Source organism: Elephas maximus, chromosome 10, assembly GCF_024166365.1.
Source record: "Elephas maximus indicus isolate mEleMax1 chromosome 10, mEleMax1 primary haplotype, whole genome shotgun sequence".
NCBI classification, from domain to species: domain Eukaryota; kingdom Metazoa; phylum Chordata; class Mammalia; order Proboscidea; family Elephantidae; genus Elephas; species Elephas maximus.
This window is the reverse complement of record NC_064828.1, coordinates 12811948-12839760: the sequence shown is the minus strand read 5'-3', so window position 1 is coordinate 12839760 and position 27813 is coordinate 12811948. Positions and strand designations below refer to the sequence as shown.

At 46.9% G+C, this 27813-nt stretch overlaps 1 protein-coding gene across 3 annotated transcripts; it reads right to left on the bottom strand.

Annotated features, from left to right (window-relative positions):
- Positions 1–721: 721 nt before the first annotated feature.
- EPB42 (erythrocyte membrane protein band 4.2) lies at positions 722–27813 on the bottom strand. Of its 3 annotated transcripts, XM_049898157.1 has the most exons (13): positions 27651–27813; positions 22729–22914; positions 17007–17240; positions 14135–14253; positions 12791–12895; positions 11502–11670; positions 10546–10684; positions 10150–10268; positions 8768–9010; positions 6529–6957; positions 4561–4721; positions 3352–3485; positions 722–1475 (listed from the first exon to the last, which is right to left on the bottom strand). In XM_049898157.1, the coding sequence occupies exons 1-13, from the start codon at positions 27658–27660 to the stop codon at positions 1313–1315; spliced, it is 2211 nt and encodes a 736-aa protein (XP_049754114.1). In that variant the 5' UTR covers positions 27661–27813; the 3' UTR covers positions 722–1312. The 3 variants fall into 3 exon arrangements, with proteins under 3 accessions (XP_049754114.1, XP_049754116.1, XP_049754115.1); XM_049898159.1 differs by lacking the exon at positions 8768–9010; XM_049898158.1 differs by lacking the exon at positions 12791–12895.

Here is a 27813-nt window from a genome sequence, read left to right as displayed (position 1 = left end):
TTTTCGGCATTGAGTTCATCTTTTAGTTTTGTCCACCCTGTTGAGCAGATTTGTTTTCCTAACACATACTTACATCGTTTCCTTATATATCCTTACATTGTTCTCTTTGTTGTGTAGTACATGTGTCCTCAAATGTAAATACCAAATAGTTACAAATAAAAAAATTTAATATATGAGATAGAGAGCTTATATAATTTTAAGAGTCTTTTTAGTTAATCTGTTTACAAAATCATCACCACTTAGTTCTATTTTTGCATCAGTCTGAAGGTCACATAGTAGACAGCAGGGCACACCTGTAATGAGTATTCTGGTGACCTGAGTTGTCCTACAGGACTCTACGCCTCTAATGCCATTCCTCTTCCTTCGGTAGGTGTGATTCTCCACATGTGCCTTTCTGATGTCCCCACGGTCTTGGTAGGTATAATCAGCAACCACAGTTGTTCTTTTGACAAAATTAGTGTGTACGTGGGTTGAAATTCCTTAAGCCAAATGAGTTTTACCTTAGTTTTTTAAAATTCTATACTTTTAACAAGTGTCATAAAGAGAAGGAACTATCCTAAGATCAAACTATTAGAGTGCCAAAGCGAAAAAGAACCATAATTTCTGCACAAGGAACCCAGTTCTTTTATTTTTCCTTACAGGCCCTATTTTCTATATACTTACTAATTTTTATATTTCTCTAACTGGACCAAATTGGTTGTCCTTCAGACTTTAATTATGAGATATTTAATGGACGTAGGACTTGAGTAAAGACTTATCTGTGGCTGAATCTAGAAGACCATTCTGCTCTCGGGCCTTAATGTCTGTTTTATAACTGTGTTAAGTCATCTTTGGGTCTTTAAGGATAATAGCAACAATCAGTTTAATCTTAGTATTACCTAAAAATCCAGTTTTTAGCTAATATTATTCCATTTCATCAGAGATACAAGAATGATTTAAATGTTAGAATCATTCCCTTATCTGTCGGTTATTGTGGTAGTGAGCAGCAAAACAGTTGTGAAGAACTCTGAACCCCCAAATCTGAATGTACTTCTCTGAGTTCTTTTTCAAAGCTTCCTTCTTTTTTTTTTTTTTCCCTTATCACTCAAGCCCAGCAGTTTCTATTCTAAGACAGCTGGTCTTCATGGCTGCCCTAAGCTGGGGTGACAGAAGTGAGTGGGAATCTAGTTCTGCTTTGCTCACTCTTGTCCTTATCCTAATACTGAGATTCATTTGTCTGATGTGCAAAGCTCCCCTTCCTAGCACATTTGGCTTTGAGATTGTAGCTTCAAGGGGGTGGTCGGGAAGAGTGGTCGTAAGAGCTGCTGGATTTTTAAGCTGGAAGTTTAGGGGCTACCACAGTAACATTTTTGTAGTTGGTTAGGTTCTGGAACATGTCACAGTCCATTTCCACAGTGAGCCTCCAGAGCCCCACATGCGTTGGCGTGAACTGGAACTGGGCGCGCAAGGTGCGTCCGGGCTGCACCGGGTTAAATCTGAAATACAGGAAAAGCAGGTGCTAGCTCTGTCCCAGGCCCATTGATCTGCTGGTCCCAGTGACTCTGAGCTCTCCTTGCTGGAAGCAGAGGCAGACTCTGCAGGAATAAACATCTAGGTACCTTGCTGTGAAAACAGGTGGTTATAAGGGAGTAGGAGACCAGAGCCTCCCCACGCTGAGCAGTTAGATGGTTGAGAAGAAAAACATACTCCAAGTGCTTCCGGCCTGTATCTGCTGTTTCTTTTATTACCTGTGACTTCATTCCGGTTCACTTCTTAGTACTGGGGACTGTTTGGAAAAGCTGTAGTTTTGGAAGCCTTACTTACTGCTAAGTGAAGTGGGTGCAGTGAGCATACTGAGAAGATGTCAGTATGTCAGCAGATGGTGTTTAGGGTCCTGTCAGCAACTCTGGATCTTTTGGTGGCTGAGGGAATGGTGCAGGTACCTTTGAGGCCTTTGCCCCACAATTAATCTGGGAGACCACCAGACTCTGAATGTAGCAATCCCTCCTCACAGCTGGCAAGAGTGAGTCATTGCGTTTCATGAGGCGGAGGCAGTGGCTTAATAACCCAACAACCTGTTAGGGACCTCAGGGACAGCAAAAATAGGCATCTTGAACTTTAAGCCGTATATCATGTATTCAACGAAGGATGCAGTGGACAGAATGAGAGGAGACATAATGAAAGAAGATATTTGCGACATTTAAAACTACAAGGGAGTAATGCCTAGAATATACCAGGAACTCCTACAAATCAACAAAAAAAAAGGCAGGAACATCAAAAGAAAAGTGGGCAAAAGGTATGAACAAACTAGAAGATGAAACTAAAAAGGCTAATAAATATATGAAGAGTGGCAGATTAAAACAATAATGAGATTATTTCTATCAGTTCGGAAAAAAAACAGAAAAGTGAGTATTGTCCAGAGTGGAGAAGAAATAAGAATATAAAAACCCTCATGTATTTCTGAAGGGAGTGTAGGCTCCTGTATCGTTCTGCAAACCAATCTGACAGGTCCTATCTATGACCCAGTAGTTCCACTCCTTGTACATGTAAACCCATTGCTGTCAAGTCGGTTCTGGCTCATGGTGACCCCATGTGTGTGCGAGGAGAACTGCTCCATAGGGTTTTCTTGTAATCTTTACGGAAGCAGTTTGCTAGGCCTTTCTTCTGTAGAGCCAGTGGATGGTTTCAAACTGTCAACCTTCAGACAAGTAGTTGACTGCAAACTTTCTGCCACCCAGGCTCCTTTTTGGGTATGTATATCCCTCTCCAATGTGAATGTTCATTGCAGCATTATTTGTGGTGTCAGAAGCTGGAGGCAATCTGAGTGCCATCACTATGGAAGTGGACTGGTAAGCAGTAGGTGTACATGATGGAGTGTTATGTAGCAGAAGCAATGGATCAGACATGTGGTTGAACCTTAAAAACATAGTTCCAAGTGAAAAATAAGAAAAAGAATTAGATATAACAACATCATTTCTGTAAGTTAAAAATACAGGCTCATGAAGTAACAGTACATGTTTTATAAGAACACATACCAGCAAAAGGACATATATACCAACAGAAGGATATGGAGGGTGGCGGTGGGAGTGGGAATAAAGAATAATTAAATAAAATTCTATCGTGGTGGTCACCAGTAGAATGCAGCTATCCGGTCACCCAAGAGGCAGCTGACCCTCCCTGTGATATTCTCTAGTACCCAGGCCCTCTCTGCATGACCAGGGTGGCGGGACCACACAGCCTCCCTCACCCCTGTACCCTTGTAGTCATGGTGGCCCGAGAATGAGAGAGGCCGTTTTGGTCATTAATCCTGGGTCCCTGCTTTTCCGACAAGTTGAGATGTTTCAGCAGGACGAGACGTTTACGGTCACTTACCTATAGGCCCTTTCTCTGTAAATGAGCCCCCTTCCAAAGACGGAGATCACGCAGTCCCTCATTGGAGCATCTAGGGAGTTAGGAATGCTGACGGAGGCCGTAAGAGGTTGATATTGCTCTGCTGTCTTCGGCATCTGTGAGAAGAGGCAAAATCTGGAGCCACCGTTCTGACTCAAACTCCAGACTTCTTTATCACTTGTTTACCCCTTTACCTGATCTTCCTGCATTTTCTCTCACCTTGACCCATCACTGACCACCTCTGATGGTACCTCTCTTCTGCTCAGAAACCTTGGAGCATTTCCCATTGTCTTCCACCTCCTTCACTTGGCATCCAGGATTCTTCACAGTCTGCCTCCAACCCACCTCAGCAGCCTCACCTGTTCTTCCTTTGACCAAACGACATCCCAGCCGTGTTGGGTACTTTCCCATTCCCAGCACACTTCCAGGGTCCCTTCTTTTGGGCCTCTTTTCTCACCTTTCTTTTTCTGCCTGCAGTGGTCTTCCCCCATCTCTGCACTGAAAGCTTACCTATATTTCAAGGCCCAACATAAATGTCACCTCCTCCATGAAGTCTTCTCTAAACCCATGAGCTGGAATTAATCTCCCTTCAGTGAACCCATAGCGACTCTGTACCTCTATTAAAGCACTTAACATAGAAAACCAAACGTTGTGTCTCCCTTACCAAACTTTCTTGAGGGCAGGGACCATGTCTTCTTCATTTTAGCCGGGGTAGACATGTGGAAAGAGGGCTGGATCAGGGGCCATAAGCCTCTAGAGCTTTCTACTTTTATGCTCTTGGGCATGTCACTCTCTAGGACTCAGTTTCTCATCTGAATAATAGTAACAGTTCCACCTCACTTTTTTTTTTTTTTTTTTAGTACAAATAAAGGGCGTGAAAGTACTTTGGAATGTGTAGGAAGTACTAAATAAGCGTCGGCTATTATTATCCCTATGAGTATGGAGGCAGCAACTGGGAAGGCCCTGATTTTAGAAACCTTAACCAGCTAAAGAGGCTGGAAAATATAGACCTTAATAGTATACATAAGAAGCCCTCTCTTTCAAGAGGAGGAGCCTTCAAACCTAGATTTGTGGTAATTCTGCACCATGGTCATCTGCTCTGAAGCTTGTCCCCAGAGGGGCTTGGATTCCTTCTAAAATAGGGATCTGAATGGAAGTCAACGAGAGCAATTCAGGAAGGACCGTGCTTACCTCAATGGACAGGTGTGGTCTGCAAATGGCGATGTCTTCCTGAGCAAAGCAGCTGATGCTGGACTTGGGGTATGTTGCCATGGCAGTCAGTCTGAGGAAGCTGTTCTCAGGTGGGTTTCGCTCAAAATTGGAGAAGGACAGGCTGGAGGTTATTTTCTCAACTGAAACACATGACAGGCAGAGTCTGTGAAGGGGCGAGCATGTGTCCCAGAAACAACCAATAGTTACATACACAACACCAGCAGTTAGGGTCTCGTTGAAGGCAGAAAGATGCCTTGCTCTCTACTGCAATTTCAAATGTTGAAATCACTCAATGTCCCATCTTCTACCATCACTACCATCTCCAGCACTCTTGGTGGGCCACCTCAGGGGGGTTGAGGAAAGGCCTGTGTGAGCTACAATGAGTTAACCTCTTTTGACCTCAGTTTCTTTCTCTAATGATAATCCCTACCTCATGGAATGGCTTGTGTTCAACGAGATACTACAGATGAAGAGCTTATCTCAAACATGTCACACAGTAGTTCTGAATATATGGCTACTTAGTTGTTCCTTCCCAGTCTCTGCCCCTTCTCTTTGCCTCTTGCAGAAAAAAAGGGAAGCCATTAAGTCCTAATCCTCTTAAGCTCGTGTTCCTGTTCCCAACCTTCAGCTGTTGACTTCTACCCCTGCTGTCATCCCTTCACTCCCAGGGATGAGATACCCTCCCTGCCCAAGCTGGATCCTTTTCTTAAATCTCTGCCCCATCCTGACCCCACCACTATCTGTGTAACCTTGGGCAAATTATTTAACCTCTCTGGGTCTCGGACTCTCATCTGTAAAATGGGAGTAAGAATGGTTCCAGTCTCATAATGAAGATTAATTTGATAATGTATATAAAGCGCTTAAAACCATTTTGGTTTTTATTTGGCAAATAGTTCAGTAAATATTCTATAATTATTCTAGTTGCCTTTCGTTTCCTTAGGGATAGTACCATCAATCACAACCCGTCTCTCCTGAGTCTTCAGTCTTTCCCTGTCTGCTGATTCTTTCCCTCAGCATGTAAGCAGATTCAGCTCTCTGACATCTTAAAAGGAAAGGAAAAAAAAAAAAAAAAAAGGACCCTCCATCTACCCAGTAAGGAGCCCTGGTGGCACAGTGGTTAGTGGTTAAAGTGCTCAGCTGCTAACTTTTCAGAAGTAGAACGCCAAGTCCTTCTTCCTAGTCTGTCTTAGTCTGGAAGCTCAGCTGAAACCTGTCTACCATGGGTGACCCTGCTGGTATTTGAATACCGGTGGCATAGCTGTCAGCATCACAGTAACACTCAAGTCCCCATAGTACCTACAACACACTGACAGATGCATGGGGGTTGGGATTACCTGAGGAGTTTTCAAAACTGATGCTTTTGCCCCACCACAATTTCTGATTTAATTGGTCTGGGCTGCAGCAGGGTGTGGCACTTCCCCAGGTAATTCGCATGAGCAGTGAAGTTTGGAACAACTGCTGTAGCCCGGGGAATCGCAACCCTAGAATAACCTAGGGGTCAAACAAACAAACCAGTGCCTGTACCTCATTCCAGACCGATTAAATAAGAAAGTCAGGGAGTAGGGGGAAACCTTTACACATATTGTTCTTAATGCCTGGAATGCCCGCGACTCACATTTCTGTCACTCACCCACTCATCCTTCAGGACCCAATTCAGGTCTGACTTATTGGGGAGGAGTCTGCTCCAGCCTGGGTCGGGTGTTCCCCTAACACTGCGCTCTGTTTACCTCACCAAACACTTCTTACACCATCATCGTGGTCTGTTTACTTCTCTGACTCCCATCTGAACTGTGTTTCCTCTCTCTGTGTCAAGCTCAATAAATATAATTAAAGAAAGCAGACAGGCACATGTCACGGAATTGAGCCATCATAGGAGACTTGCAGGGGATGCCGTGTGTGTTGGGTGTGTGTGTGGGGGGGGGTGTCTGGTGGAGCAAGAAATCTTACCCAGGTTGGCACTGAGTGTGAGGGGCAGCTTCTTCCTCCAGAGCTTGTCAATAAGGACACCCTGGTAGGATACTGCCTGGACCCCGATCGTGAGCTGCACTTCCTTCTCCTGGTTGCTGGGGTTAAACAGGGTCACGGAGAACTGGGCATCCCCTCTCAGGGGCAGGGACCTGGGTGCTTCCAAAAACAGGTACAAAGGATCTACAGTCTCATGTTCCATTTTCTCCTTCTGGGCTCTCTCCTTCTCAGCTTTCTCCTTCGGTGCACTCTCCTCCTCTACTGTCTCCGTCTCGGCTTTCTTCTGGGTTCTCTCCTTCTTGGCTCCCTTCTTCTGGGCTTTCTCCTTCTTGGCTCTCTCCTTCTCAGCTTTCCTCTTCTTGGTTCTCTCCTTCTTGGCTGTCTTCAGCACCTCTTTTTGTTGAAGAGATCCTGAGAAATGGAAGAAAAACAGCCTCTTACCTAGCAGATATGTTGTTGCTGGGTGCTGTTGAGTTTATTCCAACTCATAGGGACTCCATATGACAGAGTAGAACTGCCCTATAGGGTTTTCTTGGCTGTAATATTTACAGGAGCAGATCGCCAGGTCTTTTCTCCTGCGGAGCTGCTGGGTGAGTTTGAACCACCAACCTTTTGGTTAGCAGCCAAGTGCTTAACGCTACACCACCAGGGCTCCTTCCCTAGCAGATATACGCGTTAAGCCCGTTGCTGTCGGGTTGATTCCGACTTAAAGTGACCCTATAGGACAGAGTAGAATGGCCCCATAGGATTTTCAAGGAGTGGCTGGTGGATTCAAACTGCTGCCTTTTTGGCTCCAACAGGTATACCAAAAAAAAAAAAAAAAAACCAACCCCGTTGCCAGTGAGTTGATTCCAACTCATAGCAACTCTGCCCTATAGGGTTTCCAAGGAGCAGGTGGTAGATTTGAACTGCGAACCTTTTGGTTAGCAGCTGAGCTCTTAACTACTGCACCACCAGGGCTCCTTAAAAGCCCAGGATTAAAATTCATTTACCCACATCTGCTCACATGCCAAAGTCACAAGGGCTTTGCAAATCTCTAAGGCTGTATTTAGCAAAAAGGTCTGTGTTAGGCATCTCCACCAGATACAGTGTGTTTCTTCCAAGCCAGCCGAGCACCAGGTTCTTAGAGTGCTAATGAATCTGCCCCTTGGACAATGAGTAAGCAAGCTTTTGGGCAAGTCAATACCATGTCCAAGGGTGGTTTTGCAGGGAATTGAATTTTCCTATGTGAAGGAGTTTGGACTTTATTCTATGGGTGATGGGGGCCATGAAATATTCTGGGGCAGTGAGTAACATAATTACATTTGTGTCTTAGGAAGCTCACTCTGCAAATTCTAGAAATTGGAAAGAGAACAATGATGGAGAGACTGAAGGCAGGTGGACTGGTTAGGAGGTTATTGCACCATGAAGACAAGAGCTGATGAGCTCTGGATTAAATCTAGGCAGTGGGGAAAGTGATGAGGAGACGTATGTGAGAGTAATGTGGGGCAGTAAAGGAGGAAGACTCCAGGTTAGTTTAAGTCTTCTTGTTTGGACAAATGGTTGGATTGTGGTGCCATTAACCGATTTAGAGGAACAGGTCAGGGAGCATTAGAGGAGTGGGGAGAGGGAGAACATTACAAGTCTTCTGGCAGCTGGGCTTGGTATTGTTGTTACAGTTAGTTGCTGTCAGTCAGCCCCCAATTCATGGTGCCCCCGTGCACAGTGGAACAAAATCCTGCCCAGTCCTGTGCCATTCCATGATCAGTTGAGGATTGGACCATTGCAATCCATACGGTTTGCATTGGTCAGCACCACAGCAACATGCAAGCTTCCACCGACAGATGGGTGGTGGCCGTCCATAAGGTGCACTGGCTGGAGATCAGTCAACCCCGGTCATGCACAGAAGGCAAGAATTCTACCACTGAGCCAGGCTCTATATAGTACATTGTTTTATAGCAGCAGTTTTCAATTGGGTGCAGTTTGTGACAACTTCGGGGAGGGGTGCTGGCATCTAGTGGATAAAGGCTGAGGATGCTATTAAACATTCTACAATGCACAGCTTAGGTCCCACAACAAAAATTATCTGGCCCAAAATGTCAATAGTGTCAAGGCTGAGAGACCCTGATTTATAGGATAGGGAAAGGCCTGGGGCTCTCCAGCCCACATCTGTCTGGCCTATCCCTTCCTTCTTCTGCTGTTTCAGGTCCTAGGAAGCCTAACACCCTTCCCTGCCCAGTACCTTCAGGATACTTGTAGTTCTGAGTGATGTCCTCACAGCGGTCACTGCCCACACCCTTGGTGCTGATGTTATCGCCAACATACTTGGTGTTGGAGTGGGTCTTCTTCCGTGTCCCATCATCACAACACTTCCAGACCACACACTTGGCATTTACTGCAGCAAAAAGCTCCTCTACTGCAGGGGTCAGACTCAATTTCCCCTCCTTGACTGCTCTGACTGGGACCAGGTCACAGGCCTCCAGGACTGAGGGGGAGAAAGGTTGATGGGCAAGAGTAGCCACACTCACAACTCTGCAGGGGTCAGAGCTGCATAACCTCAGACCCCATCCTATACGCTATTTTCCATCCCCTGGGATCAAGGTCAAAGGTAGGTATTAGGCTGGGTTTCTGAAAGGGCATCACAGAGGTGAAATTCATAACTATTTAGTAATAATTCTTTTGGGTCATGGCCTGCGGCATAAGGCCTCTCAGAAATTGGACAGGTAGAACCTCAGAGGAACCACTGCACAGAAGTTCCCAAGCCAGCTTGGCTATTGATATGACAGAAGTAGCCACTGAGTCAGTTCCAACTCACGGTGACCCCATATGTGTCAGAGTAGAACTGTGCTCCATGCGGTTTTCAATGGCTGATTCTTTCAGAAGCAGATTGCCAGGCCTTTCTTCCAAGGCACCTCTGGGTGGATTTGAACCTCCAAACTTTTGGTTAGCAGCAGAGCGCATTAACCACTTGTACCACCCAGAAACTATATGAAAGGAACAGGTCACCTTTCTTGAGCACTTACTAGGTGCCAGGCTCTGTGCCAGTTCTGTTCCTGGGTGAGGACGAGCCATGCTTTTATGCCTCCAGAGATTCCATCTCTGGGCCTCAGCCATTCCTGATACCCCCTTTACCCACAGTCCCCAGAAGCCCCACCCTTAAAAAATTTTAAAAACCCCAAACTCAGCACATTCACCAGCATCTTATGACCCTGTGTCCTTCACTGAGACTCAGCTCCCTGCCCTGTTAACCTAAGCTGGGCCTATTCTCTCTACAGCCTGCTGGCATCAGGTCAGCTTTCTGAGGTCCACTACCATTCATTCTGCTTCTCCTGTTTTAGAAGATGGAGATGACCTTTGTAGCACCCACTGCTCCTATTTCCTTTCCAAGGGACTCCTTCAACTCTTGGCTCTTCTGAAGAGCAGAAAGGACACAGGTACCCCAAGCCGAGTGAGCTAAGTGAGATTTCCAGCTCTGCTGACACTCTGGGTTTGGTCTGATGACCCATCATTCAGTGTCACCATTTCCAGATGCTATCGTATCATGGCCGGCATGGTTTTATAAGGTCCCAGCCACCTCGTACACGTGGCACAGCCTCCCATCCTGGTCTCACCCCCAGGCTTTACCTCCGTCTCTTTCAGGAGGACCCGGGTGCAGAATCTGCCATCCGCCATAACTTCGGAACAAATCAGGCTGGGACAAATCAGGCTTGGCCACCCAGCACTCTGTGAGAGTCTGGAAGATCCTGAAGGAAGCAAACGGAAAACTGAAGTGGGAGAAAAAGGAGACCGGAAGAGGCTCTAGAAATGCAGCCTGGCCGAGCTGGTGTTGCCATGGGGATGGGAGGGTGCCATGTGGAATGGCACAAAACTCTCAGGACAACTGGCCCTCAGCGTCCTGCCTCTAAGAGTCTTGGAGGCCTAATCTTAGTGCCAACTGGGGTATGGGGGTTCCTGTGGGGTCACACCATATGAGTTTGGAGCCCTTCCTGGTCTGGGACCCCACCCCTTTGAGCGTCTCACCAGATGCTGCCCTTCTGGCCTTCTGCAATCTGAAACCCCTCCTCGTTGTAGCACTCATGTACTGACAGCTTCCTGTCGGTGCCCTGGGCTGAGGAGAACATGGTGATGACACGGGCAGGGATTCCCAAGCAGCGCAGCACTACACAGGAGACAGGCAGAGTGTCAGAGGGTGCCAAAGAACCTGGGGTGGGGGCGGTGTTAACCCTAGGGTCTTCACAGCCTCCCCTGGGCAGACCCTATCTTAAATGCCAGGTGACATTGTGGAGGGAGGAGGGACACAGGTACCAGAAAGTGAGAGCCCAAGACCTCCAAGAGCCCCCAAGAATAAAACCAAACCAAACCAAACCCAGTGCCATCGAGTCGATTCCGACTCATAGTGACCCCATGGGACAGAGTAGAACTGCCCCATAGAGTTTCCAAGTAGCGCCTGGTGGATTCGAACTGCCGACCCTTTGGTTAGCAGCTGTAGCATTTAACCACTACGCCACCAGGGTTTGCTCCCCCAAGAATAGGACATATAAATGCTGATAAATAAGGTAGGAACAGGCGATACAGCAACACAGAGTATACAGCAGGGAGAGGGCTACAGGATATATAACACTGCACTGCGGGGCTTGCTCTGTTGGGGCAAGTGACAGAAAGTTTTAGGGAAAAAGGGAACTTGGGAGCAGCATTTGCCAGATGGGCCCAGCTTTGCTAAGGGGAAAAGGAGCAGAAGCTTGTCGGGAGGAGCCACCTGGGACAAGTAGCTGGTTCTTGGCCAGATGGCGCATCTGAACCAGTTAGGGCTGTGATGAAGGTGGGGAAGGTTTGCGGAGTAAAGGCTGTGCTTGCTTTTGGGGGAGCTGTTTCTCCCCCATGGGGGATCAAGGGGCAACCTGAGACAGGGCAGACACTCTGGACAGCAGGCAAGGACCTGTGGACCTGTGGGTGTGGCAGGCAGACCTGCTCTGTACCTGTGCAAGCCACGGCAGCCAGCACCCAGGCCTGACCCTCATACACAGGTCGCCCTTGGCCTGTGAGCCATTGACGGAGGATGGGCACGCTGCCCCGGCGCTTGGTATGGAAGGCCACTTCCTCGGTCTGCGGGGTGGGCAGGACATGCTTCTTCTTGAGATCATGCAGCTGTTTGGGGAAATGCGTGGATGTTAGTGTGAGTTCGGTGGGCAGGGCAGCTTCCTGGCTGTTCTCCAGGCATAGTGCACAGACCACCTTCGAGACCACCTTTGTCAGAACCACCTGGTACCTGTAAAACCTGCATATCTCTGGGCTCCACCCTAAACCCACTGGAGGGTGGAGTCCAGGAACTCTCCTTTTTAACAAGTCCTCCTGAAGCAGGAGTTTGGCCACAACTCAGCCAAGAAAGCTTAAGACACAAAGAGGAGCATGAGTGCGTCCCTCCTTCCCCTGATAGGAGCTGGTCTCATGGGTTCTTAACTTCCTCAGCCCTGGCTCCTTGGAGATTATTTGCCCCAGGGTCCTCAAGGCCTACCTAGGCCCCGCTTCCCCCGCCTCACAGGCTGGCCTTGTCCCTCACCACCTCTTCAGAGGGGAGTCCAGAGTCTCTCTTCCAGCGGCAATGGGGAGCGCGTTACTCCTGTGAAAGGGCTTTGAGGGAGAGCGCGAAGCTACTTTCATGGTCTGTATATTCTAGGGAATAATTTAGAAATGCAAATGTCCCTTCGACCACCTTGGCAGCAAACACTGGGTAAAATGGACTCCCAGACTGGGGCTGGGAGGAGGGGGCTGGGGGAAAGTCGAGTCCTTTGAGGAAATCAAGGCCAAATTTAGCCCTTGGCTTTTGTCTTCCATCCAGCCCTGAGGGATGACACCTCCTTTTGCTTTTCTGCCCCTGTGAGTGCTATAAAAAAGGAGACCCTGAGGGGCACTGGCAGTTAAGCCCTCAACTACTGACTACAGTTCAAACCCACCTCAGAAGAAAGTCTTGGTGATCTGCTTCCAAAACGTCACAGCCTTGAAAACCCTGTGGAGCCATTCTGCTCTGCACGAATGGGATGGTCATGAGTCAGAATGACTCAGCAGCAACGGATTTTCTTGTTGGTGGGTGCCCTTACCTGTCCTCCCCTCCTCACTCAGATCCTACTCTAGTAACTATCTCTCACACCTTGGGAGAAGGGGTCCTTTTGTCAGTTGAAGATTTCCGGGGCCATTGCAGTAAAGCAGATCTGTGGGAAGGCTCTTATCTCATTTCCTCCCCACTTGGCCTCCCCCACCTCTCACTCACCAAGACGCCCAATACCCGAGCCACATGGCTGGGGCTGCTCCACAAATTTCTCTGTTTGTCCACGCCCAGCAAGCGCAGGCTGAGGTCGAGTACATCCCCCTGGAACTGTAAGGACCACACAGGGCCGTGATCAAGGGTCTCCAGGTCAGGGACTCACCCCACAAGGCAGCCCTGTCATCTCGCCCCGCCCCTAGGCTCCACCCCTTCCTCCCTTTCCTCCTGGTCCCTACCCAGAGCTCTGGCTTTTCCCTCCCTCCTGCTGCCCCATGGTTAACGTTATTTGACTCTCCCAGTTAAGTGTGAGCTCTTGAGGACCAGGGCTCCGTCTTTTCCTTTCCTTTCTATTGCTCCACGTTATTGAGCCCCTGCTGCTCCTGCTGACACTGAGCCAGGTGTGGGGGGACGCAAAGGCAGCTCCTGATCATAGAAGCGCTCAGTTTAGCAGTCGAGATAGACACTGCTATGGATTAAATTGTGTCCCCCCAAAACACATGTTGTAAATCTTAGCCCCTATACTTGTGATATAATCCCGTTTGGGAATGGGGTTTTCTTTGCTATGTTAATGAGGCCATATCAGTGTAGGGTGTGTTTTAAGCCAATCACTTTTGAGATACCAAAAGAGCAGATGAAACACAGAAGCAAGGAAGCACATGGAGACCCCCAAGAAACCAAGGAAGAGAAGCTGAAAGAGACAAGGACCTTCCTCCAGAGTGGACAGAAGTGGACCCTTCCCCTAGAGCTGGTCCCCTGAATTTGGACTTCTAGCCTCCTGAACTCTAAGAAAATAAATTTCCATTTTTTAAAGCCACCCACCGTGGTGTTTCTTTTATCAGCAGCACTAGATGACTAAAACAGACTAATCTCAGACCACCGAGATTATAACAAAGTGGCAACGGATCTAATAGCAGCAATACCAACACGACAGACAACACGGCAGCGTTTTCCAGGGAACAAAGGAGGGAAAACTTTTCCAGGCAGAGGGAACATTCGGCCTGTGTGTTTAGGGGCTGGAGAGGCACTTGAGCATAGGGTAGCTCTTGAGGGAAGGAACACAGTGGCCTGATTATAAAGGACCTTGTGTGACAAGCTAGGGGATTAGTTTTCATCCTGTAGACTATGAGGATCTAACAGAGGTTTGATTTGCCTCAGTTTTTAGGAAGCTAACTCTGGCAGCCATCGAGGCTGGTCTGATGGTGGCCTGAGGAAAGAGAGGCACCACAAGGCTGAACTTGGCTAAAGAAATGGCCTTGAGACCAGGGGTTTGTGGACCTGCCAGCTCTGGCCTGAACACTGAAGGTTATAGGATAATCCCTGCCCCATCCCCAACCTGAAGACCCCCAGTACCTGGCCAAAGTCCCAGGGTTCTGTCTGGATGTAGTTAGCCGCGCCCAGGTAGATGAGGCCATCCTGATTCAACAAGTACTCCTTGCGTTGAGCCTCATTCTCCAAGAACACAGCATCCTCTAGTGAGAAGCGGGGAGGGATAAGGACCTATGGGGTGCTAGGTCTGCCCTCCATATCCAGGCCTCTGCCCTCCCTGCCCAGCAGGTCAGGTTTGGCTGCAAGCCTTCCCTTTGATTTTGGGCCTGATGGACAATGAGGCAGAACTCCTTGTTGTGGGACCATTGGGACCCCACCTCTTTGCTGGTAGAAAGCCAGCAAACTGGTCAGACTTCCTGGGTCAACCAAGGTGTGGCCCTCATGGTCTGCCAGGCAGACAGGAAAAAGCCAACCTCACAAACCTAGTAGATCCCAAGGCATTTGCAGCCAGAGAGAGCATAGCAACAGCCAGGGAGCTTCCCAGTGGGCCTATTATGACTTTCCCACAAATTCCACTTGTGACCCAAAAGAATTTTCCAGAAAAAACAATCAAACGTAGGTTGGCAGAGTGGGCAGAAGGGAAGAGGGGCACTTGGCAAGACAGGGGTAGAGGGAGTGCTGGAGCTGGGCAAAGTGGAAGCCTGAGTGCTGTGTTTCTACCTGGGTGTGTCCAAGTGGATCCAGGCCTCCCACTGTCTATCCTCACCTGCTTTTCTCATCCAAGGGCTAAGCTTGGGGTCCTGAGGAAGATGGAGGCTTTTAAGAAGGACATCCCCCACTCTGGGAAGCAGGGAGCAGTTGGGGGGAGGGAACTGCACCAGGTGAGTGGGTGGGGTGAGGAAGATTTAGCCTGGCTCCTGGCCACTAAACCAAAAAAAACCCACTGCCATCGAGTCGATTCCGACTCATAGCGACCCTATAGGACAGAGTAGAACTGCCCGATAGAGTTTCCAAGGAGTGCCTGGTGGGGTCAAACTGCCAACGTCTTTGTTAGCAGCTGTAGCACTTAACCACTACGCTACCAGGGTTTCCTCCTGGGGTCTAGAAAGAGAAAAAGGATTCCCAAACCACCCAGTGTATCTGCTGGCTGCACCTCCCTAGGAGCTCCCAGGTACCCCAGGGCAACAGAAGTTTGGGATATTAGAAATGAGGAAGCCTGAAAAATCTCGAGCCTAAACGCACAGAACCATGTGCCCAAGGAGCCCCCTACCCCTGCCCTCCATCCTGAGTCCTTTCCATGAAGTCCTCTCAGCATCCCTTCTTTGGAAATCACTTCAGACCCCAGGTGTGACATGGGCCCCAGGACCTGCAGGGCTCTGGGAAGCACGATATTAGTGCACAGGTCACAGCCCCCTCCTCCTCGTGCCAGGGTGCAGCCCCGTTATAAAGTTCCAAGCTTATGAATGGGGCCCTGATTTTCATTGTATTATGTACATTTTCCTTTTGAATCTGGGAGAGCCCCATCTCCAAGTATGCTAAGATGGGACTGAGATGCCAGATAATCTCTGAAAATCTCTTAATTCTGTCGTAAATGAGCGGAGTCAACAACCCAGCCCTGCCCAGGCAGATGCCTCCACACACCCCCTCACACAGAGATGCCTCTCCAGGCAGGTCCATGTAAGCTGAGCCCAAAGGCAGGATGCCTGGCACTGGAGTCACCGCTGTGGCTTCCTCCTGAACCAAGCACTGTCTTAGAACTGTCATTGCTCGTGTCTTTGCTCTGGCTGGAGAGTGGACTGAGTCAGCCAGGCAGGTACATGAAAGCCTCAGCTTTGGAGGCAAATGGCTTGAGGGTCTTTCTGTCACGCGACCTCCCTGCAGTTGAAGGGACGCTGAATTCACATTTATCCACTTGGAGCCAGAGGCACCTGAATGGACATTGTTAGCTGATGTTGAGTTGACCCCAACTCATAGTGATTCCGTGCACAATGGAATGAAATGCTGCCCAGTCCTGCGCCACCCTCACAGTTGGCTGTGGATTGGATCGTTGTGACCCATAGGGTGTTGACTGGCTGATTTTCAGCCTTTTTTTCCAGTCCATCTTAGTTTGGAAGCTCCGCTGAAACCTGTCCAGCATCGTGGCGGTATGCAAGCTTCCACTGACAGATGGGCGGTGGCCGTGCATGAGGTGCAATGGCCAGGAATTATGGAAGGAACCCTGGTGGCATACTGGTTAAGCACTCGATTGCTATAAAAAAGTTGGGGCTTTGAACCCACCAGCTACTCCATGGGAGAAAAATGTGGCAGTCGGCTTACATAAAGAAACCCTATGGGGCAGTTCTACTCTGTTCTATAGGGTCACTATGGGTCAGAATAGCCTCGACGTCAATGGGTGGGTTTTCCCTTACGGAAGGCGAGAATTCTACCACTGAACTGCTGGGAGGAATCCTAGCAATTGAAAATTTTATATTAGTTTCTTAAAGTGGGTCCTGCAAAATGACATAAACTTCAGACCTCACAAAGCCTGGATCCACCCTGTAGAGAGACGATGGAAGCCCAGAGAGAGAGACAGAGAAGTCCATCCCTCAGGCTGCCTTCATTTCTAAAGAGTGTTCCAGTTCTCACCCCTGTACTCTTACAGTAAATCCCCTTTCCAAGGGCGATCTCAGTGAGTCTCTATTTCTGTGTCTAAAACAGCCTGAGCCAGCACCAGGGTTCAGAGTTGAGATGAGCTTTTGCTTTCAGTGGGAAGTCCCAGGTTGCTTCTGCCAGGAGTGACAAGATAAGACCCTGCGACGAGAGCCCATCCATCCAGGGGGAAGGCAGTGGCAGTAACTGAGTGCCCTAGAGGGAGCTTCCCCAGGGCCTGGGGCAGCTGCTCCCCTCCAGAGCTACACTTTAGCTCTGGAGCTTTACATCCCCTGTGCAGCTCAAGCTGGCCCAGGCCCAAACTCACCTCGACACCAGGGGTTAAAGAGCAGTGTAAACTGGCCCAGGGGCTGTTGCCTCCAGCATGGGAGCTGCAGCAGGAGTGAGTAGTGGCCAATGATGGCATCTGCAGGCGTCGTAACAGAGATGTTGCATGACTGGTCATCTCTCTCCTCCACATTCGCACTCCACCACTTTCGGTTCCCTTGGCTGGAGATAGAGAAGGTGGCTTGGGTCTTGTCGGCTGTGGATGGCTTCTCCCCTGCAGACACGCAGTGACAAATGTGTCACTTGGCCTCTTGGCCACAACTCAGAGTACCAAGGTCAGGGTGTTACAAAGATGGAGGAGAGGGAAATTGGTTTTGGATAGAATGAGCATCCAGGAATATACCTCTGGAGGCATAAAGGGTGGTGGGTGACAGCACAAGTCCTCAGCACCCATGGACCTATATCTATAAAAGGTTCATAATCTAGGAAATGGGCAAAATAATAGTACCAGCTTCATAGGGCTAGTGTGAGGATTAATTGAGATATTGCATGTAAAGTACCTGGCCGAAAATCTTACATGTAGTATGGATTCAATAAATTGTAGCAATTAAATGTTATAATCAACTGGGGTTAGATCCCATTCAGGCTTTCTAGAAAGTTGATATGGTTGTGATGAAAAGGGACCTGTCTTAGTCATCTGGTGCTGCTATAACAGAAATACCACAAGTGGATGGCTTTAACAAAGAGAAATTTATTCTCTCACTGTCTGGTAGGCTACAAGTCCAAACTTATGGCGTCAGCACTAAGAGAAGGCTTTCTCTGTCAACTCTGGAGGAAGGTCCTTGTCGTCTGTCTTCCTTTGGTCGAGTGGCTCCTCAGGCACAGGGACCTCGGGCCCAAAGGACACGCTCTGCTCCCAGTGCTGCTTTCTTGGTGGTATGATGTCCCCACTTTCTGCTTGCTTCCCTTTCCTTTTATCTCTTGAGAGAGGAAAGGTGGTGCAGGCCACACCCTGGGGAAACTCCCTTTACATTGGATCAGGGATGTGACCTGGTGGGGTGTTACAATCCCACCCTAATCCTCTTTGACATAAAATTACAATTCTACCCTAATTCTCTCTAACATAAAATTACAATCACAAAATAGAGAACAACCACACAGTATGGGGGAATCACAGCACAGCCCAATTGATACATACATTTTTGGGGGGACATAATTCAGTCCATAGCATTCCACCCTTTGGCCCCCCAAAATTTATGTCCTGCTACATGTAAGACACATTCACCCCATCATATCACAGCAAAAGTCAACTCCAAGTCCAAAATCCAAAAATTCCTCTTCATCTGTGAAATCTAGAATACAAGTTATCTGCTTCCAAAGGTACAATGGCAGAACAGGCACAAGATATTTCCATTACAAATGGGAGAAACTGGAGGGAAAGAAAGCATAACAGGCACCAAACAAGTTAGCAGAACACATCACATTAGCCCTCAAGGCTTTGAAAATAATCCTCTGTTCTCTGAGACAATTTACACAATGGCCCTGCCCTGCAGACTCTAGGTATTGGCCATACTCTCCAGGTTCTGAGTGGAGGCCACTCAGCCCTGGCCTTCAGCTCCGCCTTCCAGGCACACTGGGATGGCCACTCTGCTCCCTTGGCTTTAGGCACACCATTCTCCTGGTCCATCTGAGTGGCAGCTCCACCCTTAGGAACACCAGAGGCCATGCCTCCACCCTTCGAAACCCCTGAGGTCATGGCCATGCCTTTTGAGACTGAGTCAGCTCACTTTCTTGGGTTCCTTGTCGCTTTAGCTTCTGCTTCCTGGTTGCTTGGCCTCTTGGCTCCTTGGGCCTCACACCCACATCTGCCCTGTTGGGGCAAGCATTCCAAAGTTCAGTAGCTCCACTGATAAGTATCCGGAGGTACCTCATTCCTCCAGGAAGCCTCCTACTCAAAGGCACTCAGCTCTTTCACTCTGTGGGTCAGGTCTAGTGACATCTTGCACTGGTCTCCTGGTTCCACTGCTGCTGGTTCTCTACCGATGCTGTTTCTCTGTTGTTCACAGTTTCAAAACCACATCCACGTTTTAGGTATCTGTTAGTGCAGCACCCCACTCTTGGTACCAAATTCTGCCTTTGTCATCTAGTGCTGCTACAATGGGAATACCACAAACTGATGGCTTTAACAAAGAGAAATTTATTCTCTGTCTAGTAGGCTACAAGTCCAAATTCAGGGTGTCAGCTCCAGGAGAAGGCTTTCTCTGTCAGCTCTGGAGGAAGGTCCTTGTCATCAGTCTTTCCTTGGTCAAGGAGCTTCTCAGGCACAAGGACCCCAGGGTCCAAAGGATGTGCTCTGCTCCCAGTGCTGCTTTCTTAGTGGTATGATGTCTCTACTCTCTGCTTGTTTTCCTTCCTTTTATCTCTTTACATTGGATCAGGGATGTGACCTGGTAAGGGTGTTGCAATCCCACCCTAATCCTCTTTAATATAAAATTACAATTCCACCCTACTTCTCTCTAACATAAAATTACAATCACAAAATAGAGGACAACCACACAATATGGGGAATCATGGCTCAGCTAAATTGATCCATACATTTTTGGGGGGACATAATTCAATCTATGACAGGACCCATTTGTGATAATGCTGTTAAGCAACTTCTGAGTCATAATGTTATCATTATTAGGTGCTGTAGAGTCAGTTCTGACTCACAATGACTCTTTGTACAACTGAATGAAATACTCCCCGATCCTGTGTCATCCTCACAATCATTGCTGTGTTTGAACCCATTGTTGTAGCCACTGTGTCAGTCCATCTCATTGGGGATTTTCCTCTTTTTCGATGACCCTCTTTACCAAGCATGATGCCCTTCTCCAGGGACTAGTTTCTCCTGATAACATCTTCAAAGTAGGTGAGACAAAGTCTCGCCTTCTGGCTTTTAAAGAGTATTCTGGCTGTACTTCTTCCAAGACAGATTTGTTTGTTCTTCTGGCAGTCCATGGGAAACCCTGGTGGTGTAATGGTTAAGAGCTACCGCTGCTAACCAAAGGTTGGCAGTTTGAATCCACCAGGTGCTCCTTGGGAACCCTATGGAACAGTTTGACTCTGTCCTTCCTATGGGGTCACTATGAGTTAGAATCGACTCAGTGGCAATGGGTTTGGTTTGGTTTTTGGTTTGGCAGTCCATGGTATATTCAATATTCTTCACCAACACCGTAATTCAAAGGTATCAATTCTTCTTTGGTCTTCCTTATTCATTGTTCAGCTTTCACATACATATGAGGTGACTAAAAATACCATGGCTTGAGTTGGGTCACGTTAGTCCTCAAAGTGACATCTTTGCTGTTTAACACTTTAACTAGGTCTTTTATAGCAGACGTCCAGTGAATACATCGTTTCATTTTTTGACTGCTGCTTTCATGGGCATTGATTGTGAATCCAAGTAAAATATAATCCTTGGCAACTTCAATCTTTCCGTTTATCATGATGTTGCTTATTGGTCCAGTTGTGAAGATTTTTCTTTTCTTTATGTTGAGGTGTAATCCATACTGAAGGCTGTAATCTTTGATTTTCGTCAGTAAGTGCTTCAAGTTCTCTTCACTTTCAAGGTCGTGTTATCTCCATATCACAGGTTGTTAATGAGCCTTCCTTCAATCCTGATGCCACATTCTTCTTCATATAGTCCAGCTTCTCAGATTATTTGCTCAGCATACAGATTGAATAAGTACGGTGAAAGGATACAACTTTGACACACACTTTTCCTGGTTTTAAACCATGCAGTATCTCCTTGTTCTGTTCAAATGACTGCCTCTTTGTCTATGTGACAGATTCCTCATGAGCCAATTAAATGTTCTGGAATTCCAGAATTCCCATTCTTTGCAATGTTATCCATAATTTTCCACACAGTTAAATGCCTTTTCATAGTCATTAAAACACAGGTAAACATCCTTCTGGTATTCTCTGCTTTCAGCCAAAATCCATCTGACATCAGCAGTGATATTCCACATTCCATGTCCTTTTCTGAATCCAGCTTGAATTTCTGGCAGTTCCCTGCTAAAGTACTGCTGGAACTGCTCTTTTATTAACTTCAGCAAAATCTTACTTGCATGTGATATTCATGATATTGTTTGATAATTTCCACACTCTGTTGGATCATTGGATCACCTTTCTTTAGAATGGGCACAAATATGGATCTCTTCCAGCCATTGACCAGGTAGCTGTCTTCCAAATTCTTGGCATAGACAAGTGAGCTCTTTCAGCGTTGCATCCTTTTGTTGAAACATCTCAACTGGTATCCTGTCAATTCCTGGAGCCTTGTTTTTTGCAAATGTCTTCAGTGCAGCTTGGACTTCTTTCTTCATTAGTGTTCAATGCATCAAATCTACTCTTGAGATGGTCTCTAAATTCAGGAGAGATATACCCAAGGTTGTACTTTGGCTCTTGTGGACTTGTTTTAATTTTCTTCAGCTTCAACTTGAATTTGTATATAAGCAATTGAGGGTCTGTTCCACAGTTGGTCCCTTGCCTTGTTCTGACTGATGATATCGAGCTTCTCTGTCCTTTCTTTCCCCAGATGTAGTCGATTTGATTCCTGTGTATGGTATCCCGCAAAGTTCACGTATATGATTATGTTGTTGAAAAAAGATATTTGGAATGAATAGGTCTTTGGTACTGCAAAATTCTATCATGGCATCTCTGGAGTCATTCCTATCACCAAGGCAATAAGTCTCCAAAGACTGACCCTTCTTTGTTTTTCACTTTCGCATTTCAATCACCAGTAATTATCAATGTATCTTGATGGCATGTTTGATCAATTTCAGATTGCAGAAGTTGGTAAAAATCTTCAATTTCTTCGTCTTTGGCATTAGTGGTTGGTGCGTAAATTTGAATAACAGTTGTATTAACTGATCTTCCTTGTAGTCATATGGATATTATTCTATCACTAACAGTATTGTACTTCAGGATAGATCTTGAATTATTCTTTTTGACGATGAATGCGACACCATTTCTCTTCAATTTGTCATACCTGGCATAGTAGACCATAGGATTGTCTGATTCAAAATGACCAATACCAGTACATTTCAGCTCACTAATGCCTAGGATATTAATCTTTATGTGTTCCATTTCATTTTTGACGACTCCCAATTTTCCTAGATTCACACTGCTTGCATTCCATGTTCCCATTATTGATGGATGTTTGCAGCTTTTCTCATTTTGAGGTGTGCCACATTAGCAAATGAAAGTCTTGAAAGCTTTACTCCATCCACGTCTTTAAGATCAGCTGTACTTTGAGGAGGCAGATCTTTCTCACTCACATTTTGAGTGCCTTCCAACCTGAGGGGCTCATCTTCCGGCACTATACCAGACAAAGTTCTGCTGATATTCATAAGGCTTTCACTGGTAATTTTTTCGGAAGTAGATCACCAGGTTCTTCTTTCTAGTTTGTCTTAGCCTGGAAGCTCTGCTGAAACTGTCTACCCTGGGTGACCCTGCTGGTATTTGAAATATGAGTGGTATAGCTTCCAGCATCACAGCAACATGCAAGCCACCACTGTAGGACAAACTGACAGATGAGTAGTAGTGAATCATAAGAAGTAATACTTATCATACACCTTTTCTTATAGCATCCTCATAACAGCCCAGCCAGGCTGCTCTAGGGCCCAGGTGCATTGTGGGCCATTTGCCCTTTGGTTCCCTGAGAGGATGCTAGTGTGAGAACCCCCAATGTTGCTGTCGAAGGAGCCTAGGCCAGTCCCACTTACCAGTTTGTGCAATGAGGGCCACCTTCTTGAGGGCAGGCAGAAATTCACGGACTGGAGCATGGGAGTGCAGTGTGATGGTGAAGGGCTGCCCTCTCCTTACGATTAGGTGCCGGGAGCTGATGGCCTCAGTGTGGTGCTCCTCATTGTTTCTTGCTATGTGGAAGTCCCAGCTCTCGATATCCAGGGCTGTCATGGAGAAGAAAGAAATCATGGAATCTAGGTAAATGTGGCGATGCAAGTAAGAGCAGAGTCTTTGGAATCAGATACCAGAGTTCAAATCCTTGACTCAAGTATTTATGAGTTATGCAACCTCAGTCAAATAACTTAACCACTCTGACCTTCAATTTTCTCTTTCTTAGAAAATTATCTCTCCTTGGAGGGCTGTTATGAGGATTAAATGAGGTAATGTATATAATACCCTTAGCATAGTGCCAGGCATAGTTGTTGTTAGTTGTTGGTGAGTTGGCTCTGACTCATGGAGACCTTATATATAACAGAATGAAATGTTGCCCAGACACGTTATTGTTGTTGTCAGGTGCTGTTGAGTCGGTTTTGACTCATAGCGACCCCATGTGCAACAGAACTAAACACTGCCAGGTCCTGCACTATCCTCACACTTGTTATGCTTGAGCCCGTTGTTGCAGCCATTGTGTATTTTGAGTCCCTTCCAACCTGAAAGGCTCATCTTCTGGCACTACATTAGACGATGTTCTGCTGCTATTCATAAGGTTTTCACTGGCTAATTATTTTCAGAAGCAGACTGCCGGGTCCTTCTTCCTAGTCTGTCTTAGTATGGAAGCTCAGCTGAAACCTGTCTGCCATGAGTGACCCTGCTGCTATTTGAATACCAGTGGCATAGCTTCCAGCATCACAGCTACATGCAAGCCCCCACAGTACGACAAACTGACAGACGGGTATGGTTAAATCCCATCAAATGGCACTGCTGTTATTGTTGTTGTTGTTGTTGTTAGTAAGAACACAATGCTTGCTTTCATCATTGACCTCCTTTTCTCGTCCCAGTCCAAAAGCAATGAATAAAATCCAAAATCTTGCTCACTCTTACTCATTTTTTCCTTAGAATACAATCAGGGAATTTTTAGAGCTGGTTTTGAAATCACTGAATCCAATCCTCCTGCTTAGCAGATAAGAAGAGTGAGGACCAGAGAGTGGATCCGACACATTTGTAGGCTCATCAAGCCTACAGCACAGTGCAGCCCAGAAAAAACTCTAAAAGGAGAGACTCACAGGGTATTATGACAGCCTATCAGTCAATTCTTATTTTAAAGAGGTAGAAAAAACAAACAAACAAGGAGTAGGTAAGTAAAAAGATATGTTCAGCAAGCCCAAGGTGAGGCACAAGATACACACACACACACACACCAAGTTCAGTTCTTCTTGCAGCAAAGGATTTGCTTGCTTTTCATTCCTTTGAATCAGAAGGCCATTGGGGGCCTCCGTGGTCTGAAAGGGAACCTGCAGCTCTTGCTCTTGCTCAACCGTTGGAGGGAAAAGCCATAGTTTTTGCTTGCAGGCGTGGAACAGAGTCTGACCTGAAGTTCTTTAAGCTCCAAAACTTGTCTTGGCAAATTCAGGATACTCCTACTTTGAGTTTCCTTCAGTTCCCAAACTTTCTGGCTTAGAACGCAAGAGTAGAGGGTAGGGATGAAGAAAGAAGGAAAACAGCCCACCTGCTCCACTTTTGCTTTAATTAATGATGGAGATGATAGAGAGTGCCAATGATATAAAATTAGGAGAAGGAACTGACAATGCTGAACATGAAGGAATGTGATCGCATGAATAGAAGGGAAGGGACCTCCCTGCATGTCTGGTTCTGGGGCCAGCGGGTGCTCCTTGTGCCTTTGCACCCCTGCTTCTCCACCAGCTGGTTAGTCAGGATGTCGCCATAGAGAAAATAGGCTCATATTTGTAAATTAAAGTACAGCAGTACTCAGAAACCAAGAGATGGTTCCCTCTGCCTGGCACAAAACTTGTGCTAGGGCCCAGGATGAGCCCTGCTTGTGTGGACTGATCATGTTGGACCTGACTGTGGAATGGTGGCCAGTCATGTCCTAGAAGGGGTGTACTTTGAGCCTCGGTGCAACTGAATCCCTGTAATAACCTAATGTCACAGCAAGCGCCAATATTGAGAGTTCATTTGGACTTTGGTTCTCTGGAAGCTTTCCCTTGCCTCTTCTCTGCCTGGCAAGCGCGTACTCATCTTCCAAGATCCAAAGGCACGCACCTGTGAAGCCTTCACTGACCGCTCCAGGCAGAGCTTGTCCTCTGATTTCCCACGGTACTCTGCTCCACTCTTTTCAGCACTTATCCCACTTTAAAACAATCACCTGCTCTCATGGATTGAATTATGTCTCCCCAATGTATGCGTCAACTCGGCTAGGCCATGATTACCAGTATTGTGTGGTTGTCCTCCATTATGTGATCTGATGTAATTATCCTATGTGTTGTAAATCCTAATCTCTACATTGTTAATGAGGCAGGAATAGAGGCAGTTATGTTAATGAGGCAGGACACAATCCACAGGATTAGGTTTTATCTTGAGTCAATCTCTTTTGAGATATAAAAGAAAGAAGCCAGCAAAGAGGAGAGATACCTCCTATCACCAAGAAAGAAGAGCCCAGAGCAGAGAGCATCCTTTGGACCCAGGGTCCCTGTGCTGAGAAACTCCTAGGCCCAAGGGGAAGATTGATGACAAGGACATTTCCCCCGACCCAATAGAGAGAGAAAGGCTTCCCCTGGAGCTGGCACTTTGGATTCAGACTTCTAGCCTCTTAAACTGTGAATCAATAAATTTCTGCTTGTTAAAGCCATCCACTTGTGGTATTTCTGTCACAGCAGCACTAGATAACTAAAACACCTGCTTACCCTTCTGTTCCTCGTCTCACAGTGTTATCATATCTGCATCCCCAGCCCCAGCAGTGCCTAGAACACAGATGCCTAATAAATGCTTGCTCAATCAATGAATGGACATTGAAGAAACTTGAGACAGCCTTAGAAGAATTTCTCAAATGTACCATTGACACCTCAGGCCTGTATCTGTGCTGACAGAATCCCAAGGAGGCCCCTAAGTCCTCTGTGTCCTCTGAGTCTGAGTTTTCTTGCTCCATGCCTGCCTCTGCTCCTTTTAGTTAGATTCCCTGACTCTTACCTCTCCTTCTCTTCCATTTGGCATTGAGGCTATGTCACCCTCCTGCTTTCCCGGGGTCTTCTCCCATTTGTATCATAATCCAGTGAGCACAGTCACATTTACACAGAGACTCTAAGAGGAATGCTCTTCAGATGTTTCACTGATGTGTGTGGTACTCCGCCCTCCCCTTCTCTGCTTTTCACAATACCCCAACAATGCCTCATAAAGTACCCTTCAAGCAACGATGTGCTGGTAAATGCTTAACCACCAGTTTGGGGGTGGGTGGACGAGGGAAGAGGGAGTCCTTCTTTGTAGTGTTTGCCAGTTTCTGTGCTTTAAGTACTCCCACTACTGCCAGTTTCAAACTACTGAGTGACGTCACTGAATGCAAAGTTGTGAAAAGATGCACAATAGCACAACATTATATAGTTTTTCCACCTTGCAGATATGATAGTCATAAATAACTTCAAGAACGTAGATAAAGGTACAATGTAGTAAAAATAATTAGGAAGCAACGAGTCTAGAGAGTACTTATTACCTTTGTTTTTAATATAATTCATTTACTTGTAGATTTATACAATTTAAATTTTAATAATGACTATGTTTAAGAACTGGTGTGCAAGATTCCTGAAAATTTACCAATTGGCTCTTGCAAGCCTGTACAAGCTGGCACAAACCAGCTCCAACACACCATGACCACAGAGCTAACACTCAGTGAATCCCATCTGGTGGCTAGTGGGGGCGCCCTGCCCTTTCTGCCTAGAAAGGATTTGACGCCCTGAGGTGTTCTCTGGTTTGGGACTAGACTTGATTTTCTGGTATTTTCAAATACGTCCCTCTGACTGAGTTGATTTTTCATTTGTTTGGGTCTGCTGTTATTTTTACAAGACATAAATGAGTTGATTGTCTGAATTTTCCCAGGGTTCTTTTTTCTCTCTCAGGTTTTGGTCTCATGGTCAAATGCCCTCCACACACCAGACTAGCTGACCAGGCCAGGACAGGAGACAGTTTCTTCAGCGACAGAACCACAGCTGCTTCCCATCATCCCTACAATCTCCTCATCTTCTCTCTGCCTACCCACTTCCTTCCCCCAGGACACAAAAGGGGAAGGCAATAATACTTAATTTTTCTCAAGGGTGGTCTGACTCTGATGACCTCTGTCTTTTGATGATCCTGGGGCAAGAATACAAATCCATGTAATGACCATCACCATCTCACCACCATCATCACGATGGCAAGCACCATTTACCACCAACAACTAACCCATTAACACTCCATGGCCACACAACCATCACACCAACACCAGAACCCCCTTAATCACCCCACACAACATAGTCACACGTTCACAACACCACTTATATCCATTTACTGCCATCCCCACACCGTAGCCAACCACCATCACTTCCACCACCACCAGCACCCACTTACAGCACTCCACACCATAGCCATGCCATCATCACCTCCACCACCACTAGCACCCACTCACTACCACCCCAACACCATAGCCACACCATCACCTCCACCACCACTAGCACACAGTCACTACACCCCCACACCATAGCCATGCCACCATCACCTCCACCACCATCTGCACACACTCACTACACCCCCATGCTATAGCTACGCCACCAGGACACCAGCACACTGGCTACCACTCCCATACCACAGCCACACCACCGTCACTCAACCACCACTCTCCTTCCTTTAATGAAAACACAGAATGATGAAGGGGCTACTGGCAGCCCAGTAAGCCCTGTGGAGAGCTGGTTTGGCTCACCTTGTCCCATGGCTACAGGCTGCTCTTAACCACTTGACCACAGGAAATGCCTGTATTAAACTGTTGCTGCTGGGATCCTCTTTGAATCTTTCTTTCTGACAGGAGATGATGAAGATATTTTTGTTAGTTTAAGAATCTGTAAATAGTGGAGTTTCCTTCCAGT

Coding starts and splice junctions, on each gene's coding strand:
- EPB42 (XM_049898157.1), bottom strand. Junction 17,241..22,728: donor GGCCCTCATTGCACAAACTG/GTAAGTGGGACT, acceptor GCGTGTCTGCAG/GGGAGAAGCCATCCACAGCC. Junction 4,722..6,528: donor CACACTCAGTGCCAACCTGG/GTAAGATTTCTT, acceptor CATGTGTTTCAG/TTGAGAAAATAACCTCCAGC.